Source organism: Schistocerca gregaria, chromosome 2 (genome assembly GCF_023897955.1).
Source record: "Schistocerca gregaria isolate iqSchGreg1 chromosome 2, iqSchGreg1.2, whole genome shotgun sequence".
Classification (NCBI taxonomy): Eukaryota; Metazoa; Arthropoda; class Insecta; order Orthoptera; family Acrididae; genus Schistocerca; species Schistocerca gregaria.
The window spans coordinates 855,237,544-855,263,773 of NC_064921.1; the positions used below are offsets into that span (position 1 = coordinate 855,237,544).

Genomic DNA, 26,230 nt, shown 5'->3' on the forward strand with positions numbered 1-26,230 from the left:
TGAGAGAAATATATCTGAAAATGTTTATTGTGTTTAGCGTAAGATTTTGGAGTTCCGCGTTCATGCCTTGGTATTTAATTATGTATTTTATCTGACAATCTACCCCCTCTCTCTGAGCTTGTCTTTATTATGTCACATATAAAAGTGTTCAATGCAGTTAAGAGGATGCTCAAACTAGTCTGTTGAGAAAAAGCAAATATAGTGTATTGCAGCTCTGTTCATTTGAAAATAGCAGTTGAGGGAAACATCCCAAATACAAGGACCTACCTCCTCATCTAAATATGATAAATATTTATTTGCTTTCATTGAGAGACGTACACACAGTACACTTTACGCAGCATATACTTTTCATGCTGAATCCAAGCACAGTGCATGCACCATAACGCATGTTACTTCAGTATTTTAGGTACAATACCAATCCCCAACAGAACAGGAGACAGGAAAAGATTAGCCCCTGAGAACTGTTAGTAGTTATCTGCACTAAAATATATTTAGAATCATTGTCTCGGTGATGCCACAAGCTCTCGTGTATGCCAAAATAAGGCACACCAACTTGCAAAGAACTTGCTTAGTGGCCAAGCCACTACCCCCTTAGGCAAACAGAAGCACCGAAATACACAATCTGTCGACTGACGCAAGGCTATTAATTTCTATGGTAGACCGAGTAAGCTTAGATTTATTCTGACAAAATGGTTATTTAAGCTACTGACAGGCCATGGCACATGTACACCCATTCTAATGGAGTTGTCAGTGGGCACCCATAACTGCGTACTGTTGCAGTTAATTTTTTGACCCTCCCACTTTAATCTCTTACCCTATTGCCGTTTTGTCAGCTCTGTTCTGTATTTCTTTCTCCTGTTGAGAAGGAGGTAGCCAGATCAATTGGGACTAAGTCCTCCGATAGAGCCAAGACTCTCACACCCTATTCTAGTCACATTATTCCTAGGTTCAGTCCTCTCTTGTTGTAGTGATCTGTCTCACTTTCTCAGGTCAAGGTGTCAACAGTGTCCTAATTAATTGAGTAACCAAGTATATGTCAGCAAGCAAAGCTTTACAAAGATAGCGAATGCTTTGCCCTTCGGTAACGCATGCCTATCCTTAAAGGACAGAAATACAACTTTTCTGCCAGTTGGTTGTCACTAAACTGTTTTCATTTGCCACTCTTTCCTATAGTGCACATTGCTGAAGGGCTCACTCAGAATTGTTCCAATTGAGTGTTAATTTCAAGCATTACAGCTGTCCCTGTAGTTGTACTGGTCACTGCCAATATTGCATGGATTTGATATACCTATGGCTACAGTAAATCCCGCGAGCCACCACCACAGGTTGTACCAGATCCCAAGCCAGATGGTGAATACCATGACTATCGTCTGATGAGTCACATTACTTCACAAACATGGCCCTCTCAATACATTAAGCTATAGAGTTTTGTGTAACTGTGCACTCAAGTTTAATTTAAATTTGTTTCAAACAATTTATGGAAAAGTAGTTTTCAGATGCCACGAGTAAAAACAAACTATATGTAATGAAAATGTTTGATAAGTGTTTTGATCAACTGCTAATTTGTCACTTATTGTTAATTTACTCCTTTTATTGTGAGTCACTTGGCCTCCATTGACATGATTCCTGCCTGTGAGTGTTGCAGTCACTGGAACTCGACACACTCTCATTCGGCCAGCCAGCTCTCTAATTATTTTGAATCCGGGTCCGTATTACAGTGCCCGGGTGATTATGCACTTCGATTCAGCTGCAGCCCAGCTGGTCACTTCCATTGCACCCACCACCACCGTGGCTTCACGCACGTGGTCAACTACTGGCTGCTGCACTGACTCCATCGGTTTTGCAAAGTGTGTAGAAAAAGACATTATATTACCAGATGCTTCCAATTATTAAGGACTCTAGTGGCACCAATGGATAATGATACTGTAAAGTAAAAACACAAACTTTGTACCCCTGGCCCTACTGCATATTTCATGATCAATGTTTTAAAATAAGAATTCAACGCTCTATTGGTTTTAAGAACCCTTTTTAAATAAAAAACACTTAATGTCAATCACCTTCCACGTACATCAAAAGAAAATCTTTTTGTGTTTTGGATTGGTCACTAAAAGTGATTAGTGTCAACCATTGTAACATTCATAGACCTGTAATGAGCTGTCATGGAAGGGGGAAGGAATTGTACATGGTAATGGGTAATAACGGTAAAACTTTTTTATTGTATTCTATTTCCATCATTTTAATGTAGCCTCAGGCAGTGACATGAGCAGTTACATAAACTACTCCATAGTACTTGTGGCTGGCTCCCATGCTATTATGCTGAGCTAGGGGCACTACCATGGTGTTGCTGAGTGAGAGACACCAACTTTCCGCCACAAATCTGCCAATGGGAGGACTGGGTGCCATCACCTGAGGTATGCAAGACGGTTAGCTAGGTACTGGCCACAACAGCAGGTCACTCTCTTGCCTGTTAGCTTCCTCACCCTCTGTAAAGTCCTTCCTATTGAGGGCAAAATGCTCTTTCCATACAATATGCAGTTCACTCTGCAGTCGTACCCAGTTTTCATGAAGATTGTATCCCTTAGTAGTAGTTCTTTGGAATAAAACTGATTTTCCCCCCTGAATCCCGACATTTATCATTTTATGTGTAGAAAAAGCACCTTGGTTGCCCACCTGTTACCATCCTAACATGTACAGTGCTCACATCTCATTCTATAATATATGGTCAAAAAATGGATTCTTAGTACCCCTATGGCAGACAATTTGTCTTTGTCCAGTCATGTAATCAGTCAGCTACATGTTGGTCATCCCTTCATTGAACGTAGTGCAATGAATACCGTTTCCTTTGTTCCTGCCTCACTTACTCTTTGCACCTCAAGAGACCTTTAAATCTTTAACTCTAAGTTTTGAGTGACCTATTCAAAAAGTGACAGTGAGACTGATAGTTTTATTATGACTGATTATTCTATAACTACCAGAAATGATCTGAAAGTGGGCAACTTTGCCCAAAACTGATCATGAAGCAAAAAAAAAAAAAAAACAGCCATCAAAAGTCAGAAAATAAGTCTATTTTGCAAACATTTCTGTGTCTGATTACATGACAGAGTGGTTCAGGAGTTCAAATCTTACTTGCCATGGAAATGTATGTAAGGTAAAAAGCCAAACACTCTTTCAGTTTCATTAAGTGAAATTTAGTGGCTTTTGTCATCTTATATCACTTCTGAGGCATCCAGAAGCAAACTGCAGTGAGTGCATCAGAACATTTTATTCAGGAAAGGCAAAAAATTCTTACTTCCTTCATATGGCAGGCATTTGACATTCCTTTTCATCAGAGATTTTATTTTCCCAAGGGCTATGTTTCTGACAATCACTAAAATATTCAACTTGTCTTATACAAGTTATAAACTAATATATTTATTTATGTTTTAAACTTTATATGTCTAGTTCCTTAGGAACAAATTGAGGAGCAAACCTCCATGGTCAAAGATTGTGCCAGTGCATGAAATTACAACACAAAAGTAATAACAAATAAAATGAATTAATCCTAAAGGGACAAGGCTATACATTTATGTAAATGCAATCAACAATATAACACAGGAATCACTAATTCTTCAAGGAACTCCTCAACAGAATAGCAGGAGTTACCCACATGGAAACTCTTTGAAAGCACATGAATTACTGATAAGATTTTTGAACTCTTGGAGCTTATTGAAAATGGATGCAGCAAAATACTGCAGGCCTTCCCACACAAGAGTCAAGGAAGCGTGATCAAATGCAGATTGTATTTCTGCCTGGTATTAACTGAGTGAAAACTGCTAATTCTTGTGAATAAGCTGACATTGTTATCAAGAAATAACATTAAAGATATATATATGCCAATGTCAGAATACTCATGCTAATTAACAAGGGTCGAAAAGAGGTTCACAAACTTACACCACTTATTGCCCGAACCACCCGTTTCAGAGCAAAAAATTCCCTTTGATAATGGGAAGACTTACCCCAAAATACAATACCATACGCCATAAGTGAATGAAAATAAGCAAAGCAGTTATTGTTCTAACAGTAAAACGGCAGCATTAAATCTTTGAACAAGGTCCTAAACAGGGTCTTTCCACGACAGTTTACTATTATTGTAACATAACATAAAAATTCACCTTAAAAGTGGTACAGAGGAGAAAAGAAAATAATTTACTGAATACATTTTACTGTTACTACAAAGCATGTGACATTAAACAAAAGTTTGAAGTAGTTAATGCGTCACAAGCTTAAAAGTCCTATCCTGGCCTGCCTAAATTACACTGGCACATCATTATCCTCTGGATGAATTTCAAAGTCTAAGCTCTCCTCTGCATTGTTCACGGCTTTTTGCCAATTGATGATATTCCTGTAGAAAGCAAGATTTTTGTTTTCTTCCCAAGTCTTCCCGAAATGCTTTTTGACAAGTTAATAAATGTCCCTCACTTTTGCTTCCAGGCTCTTCCAGTTTGGGCATCAATTTGTTCCCTGGACAAGTAGGCTTTGCTTGATCTGCATATCCCTCCCCCTTCATCAGCGTCCATTTTGCAGGCCACTTCACCTTTTACTAACGTGATCCATGTCTACTCCTGGTTATCACAATCCACTTTACAGGGGCAAGTCTGGAGTGCCACCGATCAAGTGGCTTAATGACATCAGCAACTGCATCCTTTCAACACTGACTGGCGACATCTATTCCTATCTGGAAAACTGTTCCATGATCCTTGAACCTCCAGTGTACACACTCTGTGACGTAATTGTGACTTTAGGCCATAGTAAATTTTGAACTCGACCAAAATTTCTGGCCACAGAAGTGGCCACCATCATTCCAGTATCAAACACTGGTGATGGAAAAGAGACAAGCTGCAGAAATGGCCAAAAACCAACCCACAGATGTGGCCAGTTCCCATCTGGCACTCCCTGTTGGGCGGTCACACCATCAGCTTCCACCCATCATCATGGAGTTCAAGAGGGACTACAAACCTGCAGTGCCACCTAAAAAAAAAAAAAAAAAGTCCTGGAGGATATCTGATTTGGTGCACATACAACGATGTGCAACAAATCCATCCATATGCAGAGAGTTAAGTTCACTCCTGGTGATTGCCAACAATAACCAGGAGATCAAGAAGCTCTTTTCAGTGAAGAGAATGTCTATGGAGCAAGAAAGTCTCACGCTTGTGCTACTGCTGCCAAAGAGTGGGACACATTGCACACCACTGAACCTTCCCTAACGCATCCATGAAAAGTACAGTGAGCCCAAGACGCACCCTCAAAAGTGCAAGAAGAAGACAGTAACTGTTCCATCCGACGTCCATGCCCAAGCATACACAAGCCGGCCAGGCTTGTCCTGGTGATTGCCAACAATAACCAGGAGATCAAGAAGCTCTTTTCAGTGAAGAGAATGTCTATGGAGCACGAAAGTCTCACGCTTGTGCTACTGCTGCCAAAGAGTGGGACACATGGCACACCACTGAACCTTCCCTAATGCATCCATGAAAAGTACAGTGAGCCCAAGACGCACCCTCAAAAGTGCAAGAAGAAGACAGTAACTGTTCCATCCGACATCCGTGCCCAAGCATACACAAGCCGGCCAGGCCGACCTACTCCTGAAGAACCTCATCACGGTGTAAACTACTGTTCATATATACTAATAATGAAGTTGTTATTATTTCCATGATGTGAAATGGCACAAAATACAGGCATTGATGAGCAAATCTTACCTTAATCGTTTTGTTCCATTCCTTTTCCAGTCAGAAGGATTTACTGATCTGTTACAGCCTTTGCCTTTTGAAAGTGATTGTACACATATTCCATTATTAACATTCATGATTATGGAGGAAAAGATAAAGTATTCTTGATATTTTGACCAACCAAAAACACCATAAATATTCTCCATAGACTCAACATTATTTGTTGCAAGCCACGAATAACTCACCAATATGGCTATGTAACAACGTGCTGCTGTTTTACATTTCATGGTATCATGAAACAGGGAAAATCTGACAAAACTGCCACATAGAGGCACAAAACTAATATTCATGAAGTAACTGGCTGAGAAAGCAACACTATTCAGAGAAAATACATAATGTTTACAAAGCAAGTTTTACATCTTCAAACCTACTTAGATAATGAAACTTGTTAAGGATAAACCAAGTTCTATCACACAATGGATTCACTTAGTTTTGCTTTGCAAAGAGAACTGGACACACCAACTTGTGCACCTGTAAGCTATTTGCAGATAAATTTTAGGGTCGACACAAACTGTTTTTCTCTTGTTTTAAGAGTGTAAATGAGCATCATAGGAAATAAAATGGTGGCAACAACATATTTTTGGGAAAAAGTGGATTTACTGTGGTTTGATTTGCTTCTGGATGCCTCATTTGTAAGTGTGCAGAAGCAATATAGGTACCCTGTATTACAGACTTTGGCTAGATTCTATTTAGGATTCCTTGTCGCTGATTTCTGTCGACTGCTTAAATTGTTTTCGTATCTGAGAATCGAGTGTGGGGTATGATATAAGAAATGCCCATGTTACCATTGAGGTTTCATGCCAAAATGGCTTTTATACAGCAATTCAACATAACCAAAAGTTCCGAAGAAGGGTTTTAAAAACTAAGAAATTTATTGTACTTTCCATGTGTTTGTCTGGAACTCAGAACTTCTATGTAGTGAAAACTGATGTGTCTTCATACGTATATGAGATGTAATATCATGCTTTTGCTAACACTAAAAGGAAAATAATGCAAAGCTGAGAAAAGACAAAGATCCTTTCTTAAATAGGTATTTTACAATACATTTATTAATGACATAAGGGGGCTCTTCACCACCTGTTTACATTAATACATTATTTTTAACTAAGAGATCAGTTTTAATTAATTTCAAATCATAAGCTATTTTAAACATAATGCTTTAACTAACAACATATTACCAAAAATTTATGGTTTCAAAAAACAAAAATACAAAGTTAATTTGAAAGTGTTGTAAGCCTAAACCAGGGGAAAGAAAAAATGAATTTATTTTTCATTGGCAATAAATGGAACATAGTAAAATGGCTGTATAACAAAATGTAGATATGTTTTGAGTAGGTGAAACCCTGTGGCATCTTTTGACTGAGTGTCAGCAGTTCATACTTCTGAGGGCTTGAGCAAAGGTTCTGGATAACCAAAATTGGCTGATGTAACACATGTAGCTTCAGGGGTTATCACTGTAGTGGCTGAGCACGGAGCATTGCTGGCCTCAACAAGTTGACGGTAGTAGCTGAACACGACCATCCACTGACAGAAACCTGTAAATTTTTATATACTTTTAAGAAAAATTGCTAAATGTATTCTACACAATTATACAGAACTAAATGTTGCAACTAAAGGAGTCGGTGGGAAAATGTGCTAACTCATGAGAGCATCGTTTTGAGTTTTTGTATGTTATATGTTTGGTTAAATCTCTAAATTGTAAATCACAGTGGATCTATTTGTAATTTTTTCTACAAATTGTTACACTATTTGGTTACATATTTAATCCCTTAAATGGGTAAAAACATTCTTAGTAATACTTCTAAGAGCCTTAAAATTGTGACAAAGTTTGATTTTCTGTATGATAAGTTAATGCATAAAGTGGTTTCAAACTTTTGTGATCATATTCTTTTGCATCAGAAAACAGAATACTGGTGAGTGAAAACTTGTCCCACAAATAAACTATACTTCGGTATTCATAAAACACTCAAGGCAGAAATTTTGGGTTTTTGTTAAGCTTAGTCACGAAACTAATAAAGCAATTTTGAATCTTCATTTTCTTCTTTATTCACTTGCTGCCTTTCAAAATAAGAATAATTTACATGGGGTAACTGTTTTACAACTCTTATTTTTTTTCTTAGTAGGATAGAGTTAGGCCAACACCCATCATTTAAACTGTCAACCCTGGACAAAGACTTTGAAATTTTGGACATTTGGATCAAATTGGATTATTTTCCTGGACATATACAGACTGTCCATGAAAAATGGGCCAATAAAGAAGCACGGAAAATGTATGTGCAGGAGAGTGTCTAACTGTTCTTGCCGCTGTCTTTTTTAATAAACAACAGGGAATAATTATCTATGCACTTATGTTTGAGTAGGTGAAACACTGTGGCATTTTTTGACTGAGTGTCAGCAGTTCATACTTCTGATGGCTTCATACACAATGGATTAACCCCCCACCCCCCCAGGACACCCTTGGATTTCCTCAAAACTAGGAAAAATCTGGAGAAATCCGGATGTATGGCAGCCCTAGATTAGGTCTATCATATTCTTTTCCTAACTCCAAGAAAGTAGGAACTGGCTCTACTTCTTTTATGTAGTGAAACATTTAAAAAGTCTACATCCACTTGATGTTTCATTGGCACAGGAATCAAGTATTCTCATTTAAGGCAAACATCATGTTTGAAGTTAATGGCTTGGCCATCATCAGAGTTTTTCTTTGTTGCAGTCTGCTTTATTTCCTGTTGTTGCAATGTAAAGTGAAACAGTGACTGAAGCAACCTTACAGGCATTTATAGGTAAATATTCATTGCATTTGTATGTTTTCAACACTAAAAAATTCCTCAAAAATTTAACAAATGCAGTGTCTAAGACTTTAAGAGATTAGACTGGTGCAAATATAATGCTGTAAGCTAAACTTGTGGTATCTTCACATCAGACGTATTCCCTGGTGCACAATCAGGATATGTATCACTGTCAGATATCAATTGTGAAATGAGTAATCAATTGAACACTGTAGTCAATAACACCCTTGTCCAGCATCTATATGTCCACTGTACTCGATTACAAGATTTTGATGTCACTGCCATATTCATACTGTGGGGTGGCACTGTTTTCATCCAAAGAAAAGAACATAAATATGGTAATGCAAAAAAGGTATGGCCAACAAATGCTTTCTAGTACTTCAAATGAAAACTACTGGTTGCCAGCACGTAGTGCAGTTGAAACCAAAACAAATAGCATGATCAGCCTAATTTTCATTAAACTGAGGCTTAGCACTTTCTTCCACTGATCACTCTTAGCACTTTCTTCCACTGATCACTCTTAGCACTTTCTTCCACTGATCACTTCAGTTAGAAGTGCACAGATTGGGTGGGGGGTCAAAGAAAACATTTAAATTTATTAAAAACTATGACTATAAAATCAGACTTACTAATTCAATAATCCTCACAGATTTACAGTGGTTACAGCACTAGCACTGTAACAAACTGATATTGAACAGCAGTAGCTGATAAAGGCAGGCAAGTAACTAAGCAACAATCTGGCCTCTATGACGGATATTAATATTTAAAATGTCCACAAAGGCACACTAATCAAATGTGTATCTTTCTAAACTACTGAGAAACCGGCAACAGAACACTGACATAAAATGAAAATACTGATGCTTGTTTAAAGGCATGCAGAGAAATGCTGGGATACAATAGAAATATGCTGCACATGACTGACATATTCACATGTAGGTCAGTTGCCACAGTATCAGTTGGTGAGGGTTCATGCTGATTGCCATTTTCCTTCAAGATCACACAGCCAACTGTTGCCTTTGGTCGAGTTTACATACACATGTCACATAGCTACATCATAATAACACCATTAAAGGATCACTGATACATAAAGCAAGAAATTGGGAAATATATCCTCTGCATAATAATAATAATAATAATAATAATAATAATAATAATAATAATAACAATAGTATTTAAAATGATGTGTTGGTCAGTTTGTTGGTATGAGTCAGAAGAACAGAATGTGAAAAATGAGGTATCCATTGTCAATGTAAAAAATCTGAAACTAATTTTAAAATCTTATGTGTGCAACTATACTTCTTTGGCAGTTTTCAAAGCTAAATTAAAAAGTATTTAGTAAACATAGTTCCCCCCCCCTCCCCGCCATGAACCATGGACCTTGCCATTGGTGGGGAGGCTTGCGTGCCTCAGCGATACAGATAGCCGTACCGTAGGTGCAGCCACAACGGAGGAGTGTCTGTTGAGAGGCCAGACAAACATGTGGTTCCTGAAGAGGGTCAGCAGCCTTTTCAGTAGTTGCAGAGGCAACAGTCTGGATGATTGACTGATCTGGCCTTGTAACACTAACCAAAATGGCCTTGCTGTGCTGGTACTATGAACGGCTGAAAGCAAGGGGAAAGTACGGCCATACTTTTTCCTGAGGGAATCCAGCTTTACTGTATGGTTAAATGATGATGGCGTTATAAACACAAAATCAAATAGGGGAAATGCAGAAGTAGGTTTAATGATGAATAAAAAAAAAAATAGGAGTGCGGGTAAGCTACTACAAACAGCATAGTGAACGCTTTATTGTGGCCAAGATAGACACGAAGCCCATGCCTACCACAATAGTACAAGTTTATATGCCAACTAGCTCTGCAGATGACAAAGAAATTATTCAGATAGTGAAGGGAGATGAAAATTTAATAGTATGGGTGACTGGAAGCAGTAGCAGGAAAAGGGAGAGAAGGAAACCTAGTAGGTGAATATGGATTGGGGGGAAGAAATGAAAGAGGAAGCCGCCTGGTAGAATTTTGCACAGAGCACAACCTAATCATAGCTAACACTTGGTTCAAGAATCATAAAAGAAGGTTGTATACATGAAAGAACCCTGGAGATACTAAAAGGTATCAGATAGATTATATAATGGTGAGACAAAGATTTAGGAACCAGGTTTTAAATTGTAAGACATGTCCAGGGGCAGATGTGGACTCTGACCACAATCTATTGGTTATGAACTATAGATTAAAACTGAAGAAACTGCAAAAAGGGGGAAATTGAAGGAGATGGGACCTGGATACACTGAAAGAACCAGAGGTTGTACAGAGTTTCAAGGAGAGCATAAGGGAACAATTCACAGGAATGGGGGAAAGATATACAGTAGAAAAAGAATGGGTAGCTTTGAGGGATGAAATAGTGAAGGCAGCAGAGGATAAAGTAGGTAAAAAGACGAGGGCAGCTAGAAATCCTTGGGTAACAGAAGAAATATTGAACTTGATTGATGAAAGGAGAAAATATAAAAATGCAGTAAATGAAGCAGGCAAAAAGGAATACAGACGTCTCAAAAATGAGATCGACAAGAAGTGCAAAATGGCTAAGCAGCGATGGCTAGAGGACAAATGTAAGGATGTAGAGGCTTATCTCACTAGCGGTAAGATAGATACCGCCTACAGGAAAATTAAAGAGACCTTTGGAGATAAGAGAACCACTTGTATGAATATCAAGAGCTCAGCTGGAAACCAAGTCCTAAGCAAAGAAGGGAAAGCAGAAAAGTGGAAGGAGTATATAGAGGGTCTATACAAGGGCGATGTACTTGAGGACAATATTATGGGAATGGAAGAGGATGTAGATGAAGATGAAATGGAAGATACGATACTGCGTGAAGAGTTTGATAGAGCACTTATACATCTGAGTCGAAACAAGGCCCCCGGAGTAGACAACATTCCAATAGAACTACTGACAGCCTTGGGAGAGCCAGTCCTGACAAAAATCTACCATCTGGTGAGCAACATATGTGAGACAGGCGAAATACCCTCAGACTTCAAGAAGAATATAATAATTCCAATCCCAAAGAAAGCAGGTGTTGACAGATGTGAAAATTACCGAACTATCACTTTAATAAGTCACGGCTCCAAAATACTAACGCAAGTTCTTTACAGACCAATGGAAAAACTGATAGAAGCTGACCTCGGGGAAGATCAGTTTGGATTCAGTAGAAATGTTGGAACACATGAGGCAATACTGACCCTTCGACTTATATTAGAAGCTAGATTAAGGAAAGGCAAAGCTACGTTTCTAGCATTTGTAGACTTATAGAAAGCTTTTGACAATGTTGACTGGAATACTCTCTTTCAAATTCTGAAGGTGGCAGGGGTAAAATACAGGGAGCGAATGGCTATTTACAATTTGTACAGAAACCAGATGGCAGTTATAAGAGTCGAGGGACATGAAAGGGAAGCAGTGGTTGGGAAGGGAGTGAGACAGGGTTGTAGCCTCTCTCCGATGTTATTCAATCTGTACATTGAGCAAGCTGTGAAGGAAACAAAAGAAAAAAGGTATTAAAATCCATGGAGAAGAAATAAAAAGTTTGAGGTTTGCCTATGACATTGTAATTCTATCAGAGACAGCAAAGGACATGGAAGAGCAGTTGAACGGAATGGATAGTGTCTTGAAAGGAGGATATAAGATGAACATCAACAAAAGCAAAACGAGAATAATGGAATGTAGTCGAGTTAACTCGGGTGATGCTGAGGGAATTTGATTAGGAAATGACACACTTAAAGTAGTAAAGGAGTTTTGCTATTTGGGGATCAAAATAACTGATGATGGTCGAAGTAGAGAGGATATAAAATGTAGACTGGGAATGGCAAGGAAAGCGTTTCTGAAGAAGAGAAATTTGTTAACACTGAGTATAGATTTAAGTGTCAGGAAGTCATTTCTGAAAGTATTTGTATGGAGGGTAGCCATGTATGGAAGTGAAACATGGATGATAAATGGTTCGGACAAGAAGAAAATAGAAGCTTTCGAAATGTGGTGCTACAGAAGAATGCTGAAGATTAGATAGGTAGATCACATAACTAATGAGGAGGTATTGAATAGAATTGGGGAGAAGAGGAGCTTGTGGCACAACTTGACTAGAAGAAGGGATCAGTTGGTAGGACATGTTCTGAGACATTGAGGGATCACCAATTTAGTATTGGAGGGCAGTGTGGAGGATAAAAATCGTAGAGGGAGACCAAGAGATGAATACACTAACCAGATTCGGAAGGATGTAGGTTGCAGTAGTTACTGGGAGATGAAGAAGCTTGCAAAGGATAGAGTAGCATGGAGACCTGCATCAAACCAGTCTCAGGACTGAAGACCACAACAACAACAGTTCTGTTAGTGCTCAAGTTCCTTTCTCTCTCTCTCTCTCTCTCTCTCTCTCTCTCTCTCTCTCTCTCTCTCTCTCTCTCTCTCTCTCTGTGTGTGTGTGTGTGTGTGTGTGTGTGTGTGTGTGTGTGTGTGTGTATGAGCACCATCAAAGGTGGAAAAGCAAATCTGGTTTCCCATTCCCAAAAGAGCTTCACTACCTGAAATGTGCAATTCATTATTTTTCAAAGGAAGGATAATAGTGTTTATTATCTATGATGACACTAAAGTCATTAGAGAATATTTGCTATAAATGGAATAATTTTGACTTCTCAAACATACTGTGCTCAAAACATTTTACCAAATGATAGAAATTCATAAACTGAGTATTTTTTAGGTAAGAAGCCAACTGTCAGAAATCAAAATTTCAGGTGAAGTGGCAACACCAGCTAGGCCATCCAAACCACACCTGGAGTAGTCAACATGCTATGCAAAGACATGCTATAACACAACTCTGTGGCCTACCAAAATTTTTTCTTTGAGTGTTACTTTTTGATGTATTTTTCGATGAATCAGACGTTATAAATAAGTGTACTAATGTTTGTATGAAGATGTGAAATGTTTCCTCATTGTAAAGGTAAGTATATGTTTAAGTTAGTGTAAGTAGACTTGCTGGCTCAGACAGGGTGATAAGATATTGTCAAAGTGTATAGTGAACTGGTAGTTGCATTATCACTGGGTATGCAAGCATACCAGCAATTCGATGGAATGCAGAGTAGAATGTAGGAGAGTGTTGAGAGAGAGACAGACAAGTCAAGTCACACAGCGTCTCTTTTGTTGAGAAATGGTCATAATGCAGTGGTGCTAAAGTATATACTGGCTCAGCAAATAATTTTATTGTTGACAGGCAAAGTATATGGCCTTAAAGGGGCACAGTAAAATTACAAGTGGATGCAAATCAACATGAAGAGTACTGTGGGAACAGTTTAATTTGTTATGGAGCTACAAGAAAACAAGCCTGTGCCACACATGCCAATGAACAATGCCTTACATTGCACCAACAACATCTCAAAGTGATGTAAGATCCAACTAAATATTTGGTCAGACTTTTATACAACTAGCAAGTTTCGTAGTTCATTTTTGCGTAAATGATGCCGAGTTATACTAATGTGTTGACCTTCAATTTCACCCAAGAAAAAATACCTAAGAAGAATCCACCCTATCCATTATTGATGATCTGCGAGAGTCCTGATGATTGAGAAACTATTGCAATGATTTATGAAAGAAATAATAGTAATTAAAATTTCAATAATTTTCAAGACTGCAACTAACAGAAGTGCTCAACTCTTGAAAATAGTAATTTGAAAGACAGTACTCAACAGAGCAAGATTCAGCAAAAGATATTTTTTGATAATTTTTCATGGATGAATAAGTTTTCAGTTTTATGCAACTGAAGTCAGTCAGAAATATTAGTTAATATCTTGAGCAAATAACAGTAGTAATTGCACAAAGTAATTAGCAGTAATTGTTGATGAGTAGTAATAAAAGTTGAAGTTGCATGAAACCAATAAAATCAAATCATGAACTGTGCCATTCTTTTACAACTGAAATTTTGACATTGCAAATTACATAACTGTAACTCACAGGTAATTGATTCTATATCATTACAATAATTTTCAAGGTAAAAAGCAGCATTCAGTAAAAAATAAAGATAAATAACTTTTTGAGTAACATTAAAGACAGTAAGCATTACAGTGAGTGATATCACAAGATTTTTGCATTTACATAACTGTTTACTACTAATGACATTTTGTTGGTCTTTGATTCTTACTGATTGATTTCCATCAGTTGCCACTTAACTGAAAGGTATTTGTTGACTGTGACTTATCCATTTGAAATTACGTCAGAACAGTATGTGTGGATTTTGTGCTGCTTTCACCTTGCGACAAAACCAAGCATTGTGATGTAATTTTCTCAGTTTTAAAAGACAGGAATTTTGCTCATGTAATGATGTGGTAACTATTAATTTTCATTGATTCAGTACTTAAATTTATGACATTTTAAAAACTTAACTAATCATTGTAATTCCATCCAGCCCAACTTTATATTCAATTACTTTAATCGAGTTTATCTTTGTTGTCACATTGCTACAAATACCGAGCACTAGTAATTAGGTTATAACATTTCATGGATTTCATTTATTCTTCAGATTAGTTGCCTTTTCCGTATAACAGGGAAACTGATGCAACAAACTACAGACCAATATCCTTGCTAACATGTTTTTCAAAGGTCCTTGAGAAACTGCTTCCATAGAATTGTTAATCATATGAACAGCCACAACACTCTCAGTCAATGACAGTTTGGTTTCTAGCAAGGCCTATCAATTTTCTCTTTCACCGATCAAATTCTTGAATCTCTTAATAGAAAACAGGCACCAGTAGGAGCCCTATGTGACCTATCCAAAGCTTTTGACTGCATCAACCATGAAATTCTGCTAAATAAAGCAGACTATTATGGGTTAAGTGGAATAATGGGGACAGGGATTACATCCTACCTTACAGATCGGAAACAAAGGGTAATAATTACTGACAATAATGAAATCCCAGCTCTGTCCAAGTGGGGCAAAGTTAACACTGGAGTGCCTCAAGGCTCAGTACTGAGACATTCACTGTTTCTTATATTTATAAATTACATCCCACACAGCACCATGTCAGCGACCAAGTTCACCCTATCCGCTGATGATACTTCTCTTGTAGTTGATCAAGCAACAGGGAACAACCGGGAAACACACATGAACAATGCACTTGATGACATTCTGAAATGATTTAACTCTAATGGACTCTCTCTGAATATAAAAAAAAACCTCATTATGCACAGTTTCATATGGCACATAAAAAACCAGGGGATATAAATATAGAATGTAACGGACAAAAAATAAAGCAAGTCGACTCAGCTAAGTTCCTGGATGTGTACATGGCCTGCAAACTAAATTGGTCCAACCATATCCTAGATCTATAAAAAAGGTTGCTTTCTGCAACATTTGCCTTACGCATAATTTGCATCAACCGCACATAAGGAGGCCATATGAGCTTCTTACTTGGGGTATTTCCAGCATTTTTGTCCTACAGAGTCATCTCTTGGGACAACCAGACCTTGACAAAAAAAAAGTTTTTATTGCTCAGAAGAGAGCTATACATATCATGAGTGGTGAGCAACCAAGGCACCCATGCAGGAATCTGTTTTGGAAACTCTAGGTATTTACAATATCTCAGTACACATAAGGAGGCCATAAGAGCTGCTTACTTGGGATATTTCCATGCATTTTTTCTTACGGAATCATCTTTTGGGAGAACCAGCCCTCGGCAAAAAAAGTTTTTCTTGCTCAGAAGAGAGCAATACGTATCATGAGTGGTGAGCAACCAAGGCACTCCTACAGGAATCTGTTTTGGGAACTACAGATATTTACAATGACATCTCAGTACATATACTCCCTTGTATGTTCATTAATAAAAACCACTCTCTCTTCAAAACTAATAGTGAACACCGTGGTCACAACACAAGGTCGAAAGAGGACTTCATAGTAACCAATCAAACTTCACCCTTGTACAGAAAGGAGTAAATTATACAGGTATCAAAATTTGTAATGCTCTAGCCAGTGTCATCAAAAGTCTTGCTCCTGAAACAACAAAGTTCAAGAGAAAACTGAAGGAATACTTAATACAAAAGTCATTCTATTCAATTAAAGATTTTTTTTGGGGCATAGGAGCAAGTTTTTATTATATAACAGAGTTAGCCATGCAATGTAAGCATAAATGTAAACTACTTGTTGCTGTACTGTTGTATTGTTCCTCAAATACTTTGATATTGTTAATCTTAAAGTGTACACATAAGTGTTAATTCTGATGTATGTAATATGTTTTTATTTCTTCTAATGTCCCATGTTGTTACTATGAGCCTTGACATGAAATAACCACATTGTGTGCTGCTGTGTTGTTAACACTGTAAAAATACTGACTCGTTCCATATCCTTGCAACTCCATTGCTATCAGGATCCACAGAACTCGCAATAAAATAATAATAATAATATATGCAAGTATTTGTGTATCTTATCTCACATTCAATTTAATGATTAAAAGGTTTGTCATCTTTGCACGTTTAATGAGTAAGTTATTATTTACGTGAAACTACATTACAGAAGACTGCACATAAACAGTGAATTTGCCCTCTTTTGCTACTTTTGTTTAAAACAAGTGCTTCACTGATAACATATAGGTTGTGTGCATAGTTTTTATTATTTTTATGTAACTTATCTTGTTTTACAAACAAGTACATTCTTTTCCTCTAAGTAAATCTGTGATAAAACAAAGCAGCAATTATATATAATGCATCAAACAATGGAAAATCCACAATGGAATGTAACAATATTGTCAAAAGGAAAGTTGCTAATCACCATATAGTGGAGATACCGAGTCAACAATAGCCACAACAAAGTGACAATCTTTTTGTTGTGCCTATCTGTGACTTAGCATCTCCGCTATATGGTGAGTAGCAACTTTCCTTTCCACAATATTGATACAATGCACCCAGATTTTTGAGATATAAAACTGATGTTTGTGTTGATGCGATATGTACAAGTGATAAGATTGCCTTTGTCATAAGCATTTTGCTTCACTGTGTGATAGATCCTTCTTGTAAAGTTTTAATGGTAACTAAAACAGTGGTTCACACTTCTACATGGGATATTTGTGCAATTAGTGTATAAATATTCAGTTAAAAACACAATGATGATATATGATATTAGAATAGCTATTAGGATGTCATCCACACACAGAAATTACTTATACCACTGTAACAATTAATTAATAATCAATGAATTTCTATGCTTCATTTTTTGAATGTTAATTTCATGTTAAATTTCATTTCTCAATTAATTTAGTATCAAAGTTTTGATTTTGGTGGAGATATGTACCTTTGCATGTTTTGGATGTAAAATAATCACTGACACCAACAGTTATTAGTAGCAGACTTGGCAAGCCGAGAGAAATTTGTGTATGACTGCAGTGAGCCATGGGAAGGATCATAAAAAAAATGATTTTCATTTTTGATTTACTGTCACACAGTATTAGCTATGAACATATATTTTGAAATGTTTGTATGATGAAGAATAACAATATAAGGAAAAGAATTGGCATTTCGATCCAAGCTGCCATAGACAGTGGTCACGTGTGCATGAGGAGTGCTTGCTTGCTTGTGTGATGAATATGTGTGTGTGTCTTCTTTTCTGAAGAAGGCTTTGGCCAAACACTAAATGTGTAACAGTTTTTTGTTGCGCCTGTCTGTAAGTAAATGTGTCATCTCTATGGTGAGTAGCAATGTATCCTTTTCCTTATGTAGTTGATATTCCTACTTGTAGTTCCCACTGCATGATGAAGAGTTGACTGATGTTAAAACAATAAAGTTTAAACTGAATTGAGGTATGTAATTTTGTAATGGAAGAAACCTCATTCACAATAGTAAACATAATACAGAAAAGCAGTGGAGGGATATTTAGTAGCCAACATAGTTCACCAAACAGCAGAGGTGTCAAATTTGGTGACCAATATATCAACATCAGCTCACTAATGTGAACCTCAAACCAGGTAGCATGGTTTCAGCCTTTTGACATGGGCAGTTACCCTGCTGGAAGATGCCGTAGCATGAAAGGATGCAGGTGGACCCGATAATGCTATCATAATCCACAGCTATAACTGTGCCTTTGATTACTATCACGTGTCATTACTATCCCATGAAAGCTCAGGTGAATTTCACACACAGCATGATACTGCCTGCATCAGGCTCTGACAGTGGCACAGTGCATGTTTTGAGCAGCTGTTCACCAAGCTAATGGTGTGTCCAGACACATATAATTTTAAAACTGGGGCAGCAACTAAAATAATTATACACAACTGACAGACAATTTATGCAGCACAATAGGTTTTTAACGAAGGTGTTGAACGTTTAAAAATATAAAACTGAATGAAAAGTCTAATAGTCCACTGTAGTTGTATTTATTTAAGTCAATTAGAAACCCACACAACCGATTTCACTACTTTTAAGCTGCATGTTCTGGTGTACATAAAAGCTGTGTCATATGGTACAGGGAGTTACAGAAAGCCACAGATTAACAGTTGGTGTTGCTAGGGAAATTTTCCAGCCCTCCTCAATTGATAAAAACCATCATCAATGCTGAATGTCCAGACTGTGTTAAAATTACGAACTTTACTGATTAAAATATCTTCCTGTTGGCCTATCCCATGTAACTGATAAGACGAGGTGACTGTTAGGTTTTTATATCAGGTACAAAATTTGTAACAACCAGTGAAATGTCTTGAAATGTACCATACTCATCTTCACATTCCTTGTGCTTTTGCTTTCCTCCAATCAAGTCATCTTGCATCTTAAAAAACTGTGATGTAACAATTACAGAAATATGATTGCTGACAACAATAATGTAACTGCACTTTCAAACACAAGAACATGAAATTTGCCATAAAGCTTGATCATAATAGTTTCATTAAGGGCAATAATATAGGCAGAGGTAGATTTGTAGCTCTCCAGAGCAATGATCAAAGAAGCCTATAAATTTCATCATACTGTGCTTAGCATAGAATATGCATCATAACAGAGGTCAAGTAGAATATATACTACCCCCACATGGATCCTTCACAAACTCATCGTATTTAGTTGTCAGTGCGATCTACATAAATTTTTAGGAACTTAAAGGACATTCAAAACTACAACACTTTTCAGTGATGATCCTACCTTCCAAGACTTACCAAGCGGGAAAGCGCCGGTAGATAGGCACAATAAATAAAACGCACAAACACACACACAGAATTTCGAGCTTTCGCAACCGGCGGCTGCTTCGTCAGGAAAGAGGGAGGGAAAAGGAAAGATGAAAAGATGTGGGTTTTAAGAGAGAGGGTAAGGAGTCATTCCAATCCCGTGAGCGGAAGGACTTACCTTAGGGGGAAAAAGGATAGGTATATGCTCGCGCGCACACACACACACACACACACACACACACACACACACACACACACACACACGCATATCCATCCATACATACACAGACACAACTTCCCTCTTTCCTGATGAAGCAGCCGCCGGTTGCGAAAGCTCAAATTCTGTGTGTGTGTTTTATTCATTGTGCCTATCTACCGGCGCTTTCCCGCTTCGTAACTATAACATGTTTATTTCTACAATGGTTTACATCAGTTTACAGCTTGAACATTTAGCTATTTTTCGACATTATCACCATTTCTGTCAAAGCAATTTTGTAGACGCTGTGGCAGTTTTTGTATGCCCAAGACATTCCAGCTCGCCGCCATGCTGTTCAGAAAGTTATGAACCTCTTTTTTCACCTCATTGTCGGAACTGAATCGCTTTTTGGCCAAATGTTATTTTAACCTAGGGAACAGGTGATAGTAACTGGGTGCCAAGTCAGGACTATAGGGTGGCTGGGTGATTATGTTCCACTGAAACTGTTGCAGGAGAGCAACGGTTTGCCGAGTGAAGTGCGGGTGAACATTGTCATGGAGAATGTGTACGCCCTTGCTCAACATTCTTCTTCTCCGGTTCTGAATTACCCAGTTGAGTTTTTTAAGTCTCGCGGTACCTGTCAGCATTAATTGTGGTCTCAGCGATGACACGGGCATACAAAAACTGCCACAGCATCTACAAAAATGCATTGACAGAAATGGTGATTATGGCGAAAAATAGCTAAATGTTCAAGCTGTAAACTAATGTAAACCATTGTAGAAATAAACAGGTCTATGCACTTATAAAATATAGGAGACCTTACTTTTGGGATTACCCTCGTAAATCGCTTCAATGTACTCTTTCTTTCAACATTATACATACCACCACTAATGCAGCAACAATCACAACTGAGGAAGGAAACTTAGAGATGTATAATGTATTAAAGTGATGCTTATATCACAGCTAGACATGTATATTGCAACCTTGCACATTTTTGATGATTATGATCTCACACAGGAATTACTGACTAACAAATGAAGTATTCTGCTGGCAGTGTAAAGAAGCATACCCCTACGTAACCCACCATTTGTCCACACATCTTCCCATGCTTGGAATTCATTTAGCATAGCAGTATGATCAGAATGCCTACCACCAGCAAAATACTTTTTTGTTGATGATAATTGTCCATACCAGTAGCAAAAACCTCTGGGAAGGTGAGGCTGCTGCCAGCCATATTTGCAAATGCAACATCACAAAGTAACATGCTGCACAATCTTGGTTCAATTGGTAAATTTTCCATGATCTGACCCCTGTAAGTTGACTGATGAATCACAAATAGTGTTGGAAGACTGTATCATCAATTTTCACATAGTTTATGACACTCGTTAGATACAATTATTCCACATATTTTTAAAAAAAGCTCTGCAATGTACCTGAGCAGTGATTGTTGGTAAACCTACGGATTAATCGAATTTTCTGGATTTTACCATTGTGAGCTGTATGTGGAATGAAGTAATATGTCACAACTGTATAGGCACATTTGACAAATAAATCTTGGCTATATATCTGACAGTATTATGGACAAAAATGTCATGGATTGAGAAAAATATGTTTCTCCAGCATTAATGTTGCACTTATATACATATGAAAGATGAGTCATGTAAGACATAACACCCCTTTCATTTAGTGAACAGTGACAGTATTTAAACTCAGAGGAGTGTTCCTGTAGCCACTCTGTAGCAATTCTGTGCCTGTGGGGTGTTGCACTGTCCTGCTGGAATTGTCCAAGTCTGTTGGAATGCACAGTGGGCATGAGGTGATAAGGCAGGATGCTTACACATGTCACCTGTCAGAGTCTTATCTAGTCATATCATGGGTACCACTTCAATCCAACTGCACACGCCCACACCTTCACAGTGCTTCCACCAGCTTGAAAAGTCCCCTGCTGACATGCACGGTCCATGGATTCAGGAGGTTGTCTCCATACCCATACATGTCCATCCACTCGATACAATCCGAAATGAGACTTGTTTGACCAGGCAACATGTTTCCAGTCATTAACAGTCCAATTTTGATGTTTAAGGCCTCAGGTGAGGAGTAAAGCTTTGTGTCGTGCAGTCATCAAGGGTACACGACTGCGCCTTCAGCTCCAAAAGCCCATATCAGTGACGTTTCGTTGAATGGTTCATACGCTGACACTTACTGATAGCCCAGCATTGAAATCTGTAGCAATTTGCAGATGGTTCTTGCATGATCTTTTTCCAGCTTCAGCGATGTTGGAGATTTGATGTTTTACCAGATTCCTGATATTCACCGTTCACTCGTGAAATGGTCGTACAGAAAAATCCCCACTTCATTGCTACCTCAGAGATGCTGTGTACCATTGCTCATGCGCTGACTATAATACCACGTTCAAACTCACTTAAATCTTGATAACCTACTATTGTAGCAGCAGTAACTGATCTAACAACTGTGCCACACATATGTTGTCTTATATTGGTGTTGCCGACCACAGAACCGTATTCTGCCTGTTTACATAACTCTGTATTTGAATACGCATGCCTATACCAGTTTTTTTGGAGCTTCAATGTAGAAGATGTACCAGTGGATTAGTGATTCTCAGTTGCAGTGCAAATATTGAATATAAGTTTTGTGACCACTGAATGCAATGGGATGCTGCAGTACAATGGCTGGCCAGGTCTCTTGATTTGACTCCTCTTGATTACTTTCTATGGGGAGCACTGAAAGATGCAGTCTATGATGAAGGTCCGAACTATGCCAGAAGATATGCGCCACTGAATTACCATAGTGTGTAAAGGGCATATCATCCAAAGGCCTTCATCTGTTCATCTATCTCTCAAATAGCAATTGCACATATGTCTTCCAGTTGATGGTAAACAATTTGAGCATGTACTTAAGTAAAGTGTAAAACTATGTTTCAGTAAGAAAAGTATTTATTTTGTGGGTGACATGTTGTCAGCCATTCTGAATAAACTGTTTAGTTTATTTAAAGTGTACTCCATCTAATTACAGTTTCAGATAGTATTTATAGACACATTTATCTGACACTGGGTGGTTTACTTTAAGAGCTTTCAGGCATCTCCAGTCAAAGACAGATCAGGTATTACTATTATTTTTTTCATATTTAAGAATGTTAATAAAGTAGTTTGCTTTTCCCTTTAATAGGGCTGTTTATCATTATGAACTATGAATGACAGACATCTGAGTTTTGGTTTTGACAAGCAAGCAGCAACAGACAGCATTTAAATGAAAAACTGCCTGATGAAACTGTATGTAGTTGTTTCCACAAAATCTGGAAACGTACACACCTCTGAAAGAGTTTTCCTAAGCCCAATCTGACATTCCAGAATCTAGCATATGCCGTGGTCCATATACAAAAATTATAAGTGACACTGTACCTATTCATATGGGAAAATGTTTTATCTTAGTAGCGTATGCCTGTCTTCCTGGATATAATCGCAGAGCCCTGCGTGAGAGCTCTGTTTGGAAGTGTTTACATCACAATAGCTAACAGTACATGACATAGCTCCATGCAGTATACCAAATCAGAATTTCAAAGTAGTGCGTTCAATTAACAATATAAATATTGCAAACTTTAGGGAAAGCCTACAGCAGCTAGACTGGGATGACGTGTATAAGGAACCTGATGCAAACTTGAAATATAACTTATTTCACGATACATTTTTAAGGGTATTTGAAAATTGTTTTCCCAAGAAAATAGTCAAACATAATTCCAAGAAAACATATAAAAAACCTTGGCTAACTAAAGGAATAAGAATATCTTGCAACCATAAAAGAGAACTGTATCTAACAGCAACAGGGAGTACTGACACCAAAATTGTTCAATATTATAAAAACTATTGTGCGGTACTAAGAGAAATTATTAAAAAGTCCAGAAGCATGTGTATCATGTCTGAGATCAGCACTCTGATAATAAAATTAAAGCAATTTGGAATATTATTGAAAGGGAAACAGGGCAACCAAGAGCACAGGAAGACTTTAGTGCCATAAAACTGTATAACAAGTGTACTAACAAACAATCAGAAATTGAAAATATTTTCAATAATCATTTTTTAAATGTTGTGGAGAAAATAGGATCTAGATCTTCACTAGAAGAGGCAAGACTACTAATAGAAGAGGCCATTCCTGTGCAGTTTGAAACAACTGTATTTCCACCAACCTCTCCCTCTGAAATCAGTAAAGTAATAAACTCACTGAAAAGTAAAAGCTCTTGAGGAATTCATGGCATTTCCAGCAAGGTACTTAAAGTTTGTTCCCCACAGAAAAGTAGGATTCTCAGCCACGCATGTAATAGCTCTTTGGAGCAGGTTGTTTTCCCTGATAGACTGAAATATGCCATTGTAAAACCATTGCATAAAAAGGGGGATACGTCGGATATCAACAACTATCGCCCAATCTCTCTTCTGACAGCTCTATCAAAATTTTTTGAGAAAGTAATGTATTCAAGAGTAGCCTCCCATATTTGTAAAAATAAAGTACTAACAAAATGTCAGTCAGATAGGCTTTTTAACAGAAAATGCTATATACACTTTCACTGATCAAATATTGAATGCTCTGAATAACCGGGCATCACCCATTGGTATTTTTTGTGATCTATCAAAGGCCTTTGATTGTGTAAATCATGGAATTCTTTTAGATAAGCTAAATAATTATGGTTTGAGAGGGGCAGTGCACAAATGGTTTAATTTATACTTAACTGGAAGAATGCAGAAAGTTGAAATAAGTGGTTCTTGTAATGTTAATACAACAGCTGATTCCTCAAACTGGGGGGCTATCAAGTACGGGGTCCCACAGGGTTTGGTCATAGGTCCTTTACTGGTCTTGATATAGATTAATGACTTACCATTCCATATTGATGAAGATGCAAAGTTAGTTCTTTTTGCTGATGTTACAAGTATAGTAATAACACCCAAAAACCAAGAACTAGGTGATGTAATTGTAAATGATGTTTTTCACAAAATTATTAAGTGGTTCTCAGCAAACGGACTCTCTTTAAATTTTGATAAAACACAGTATATACAGTTCCGTCCAGTAAATGGCACAACTCCAGTAATAAATATAGACTTTGAACAGAAGTCTGTAGCTAAGGTAGAATTTTCTAAATTTTTAGGTGTGTCCATTGATGAGAGGTTAAACTGGAAGCAACACACTGATGGTCTGCTGAAACGTCTGAGTTCAGCTACATATGCTATTAGGGTTATTGCAAATTTTGGTGATAAGAATCTCAGTAAATTAGCTTACTATGCCTAATTTCATTCACTGCTTTCATATGGCATCATATTCTGGGGTAATTCATCATTGAGTAGAAAAGTATTCATTGCTTAAAAACGTGTAATCAGAATAATTGCTGGAGCCCACCCACTGTCATTGTGCAGACATCTTGTTAAGGATCTAGGGATCCTCACAGTATATATATTCACATATGAAATTTGTTGTTAATAATCCAACCCAGTTCAAAAGTAATAGCAGTGTGCATAGCTATAACACCAGGAGAAAGGATGATCTTCACTATGCAGGGTTAAATCTGACTTTGGCACAGAAAGGGGTAAATTATGCTGCCACAAAAGTCTTTGTCACCTACCAAACAGCATCAAAAGCCTGACAGATAGACAACCAACATTTAAAAATAAATTAAAAGAATTTCTAGATGACAACTCCTTCTACTCATTGGCTGAATTTTTAGATATAAATTAAGGGAGGGGGGGGGGGGGGGGAACCAACTTAAACATTAGTGTCATGCAATACTTTGTGTAATGTAATATCTTGTACAGACATTATATTTAAGAAATCATCCTTGCTTCCATACCTCAATCAATATAAGACAGAAGACATTTTACAACATCGGAAAGTACATGCTCTTTAGTGTAATATCATTTTCTGATAACCTAATCTCTGTACTTGGAACCACTCATGAAATAAAAAGGGTGTTACATCTTATGTGACACGCACACACTTGACACATATGAGGCTTCATAATAGCCAAAATTGAGAAATGATGAAAGAACAACTTTATTATTAAGATATATTGTAAATAAATTCAACAACTTGTCTGGTTCACTCCCTTTGTTAGAAAAGTTCCAGGACAGGTTTTTTAAAAATCAAAGTAGTCTTTCTGATCTATACACAGTTGCCAATGTCTTTGGTGGTCTGAGAAGTATGCAAGGAAATTTTTGACTGCAGTGCTTATAAGCTTATTTGTCACAGACCTTTGGTTGTCTGAAATATCTTGATGAAGCTTTCCTTCCAGTCCCATTGACACTTGAGGAAACAAGAAAAATCTCAATGCAAGAG

At 37.5% G+C, this 26,230-nt stretch overlaps 1 protein-coding gene across 2 annotated transcripts in view; it reads right to left on the reverse strand.

Annotated features, from left to right (window-relative positions):
- Nucleotides 1–6,779: 6,779 nt before the first annotated feature.
- Nucleotides 6,780–26,230, reverse strand: part of LOC126335225 (uncharacterized) — a 193,677-nt gene continuing 174,226 nt past the window's right edge. For both annotated transcript variants that reach the window (XM_049998264.1, XM_049998263.1), the window contains one exon: nt 6,780–7,297. In XM_049998264.1, the coding sequence (XP_049854221.1) occupies nt 7,137–7,297 (161 nt within the window). In that variant the 3' untranslated portion in view covers nt 6,780–7,136. The remainder of the gene's footprint in view (nt 7,298–26,230) is intronic.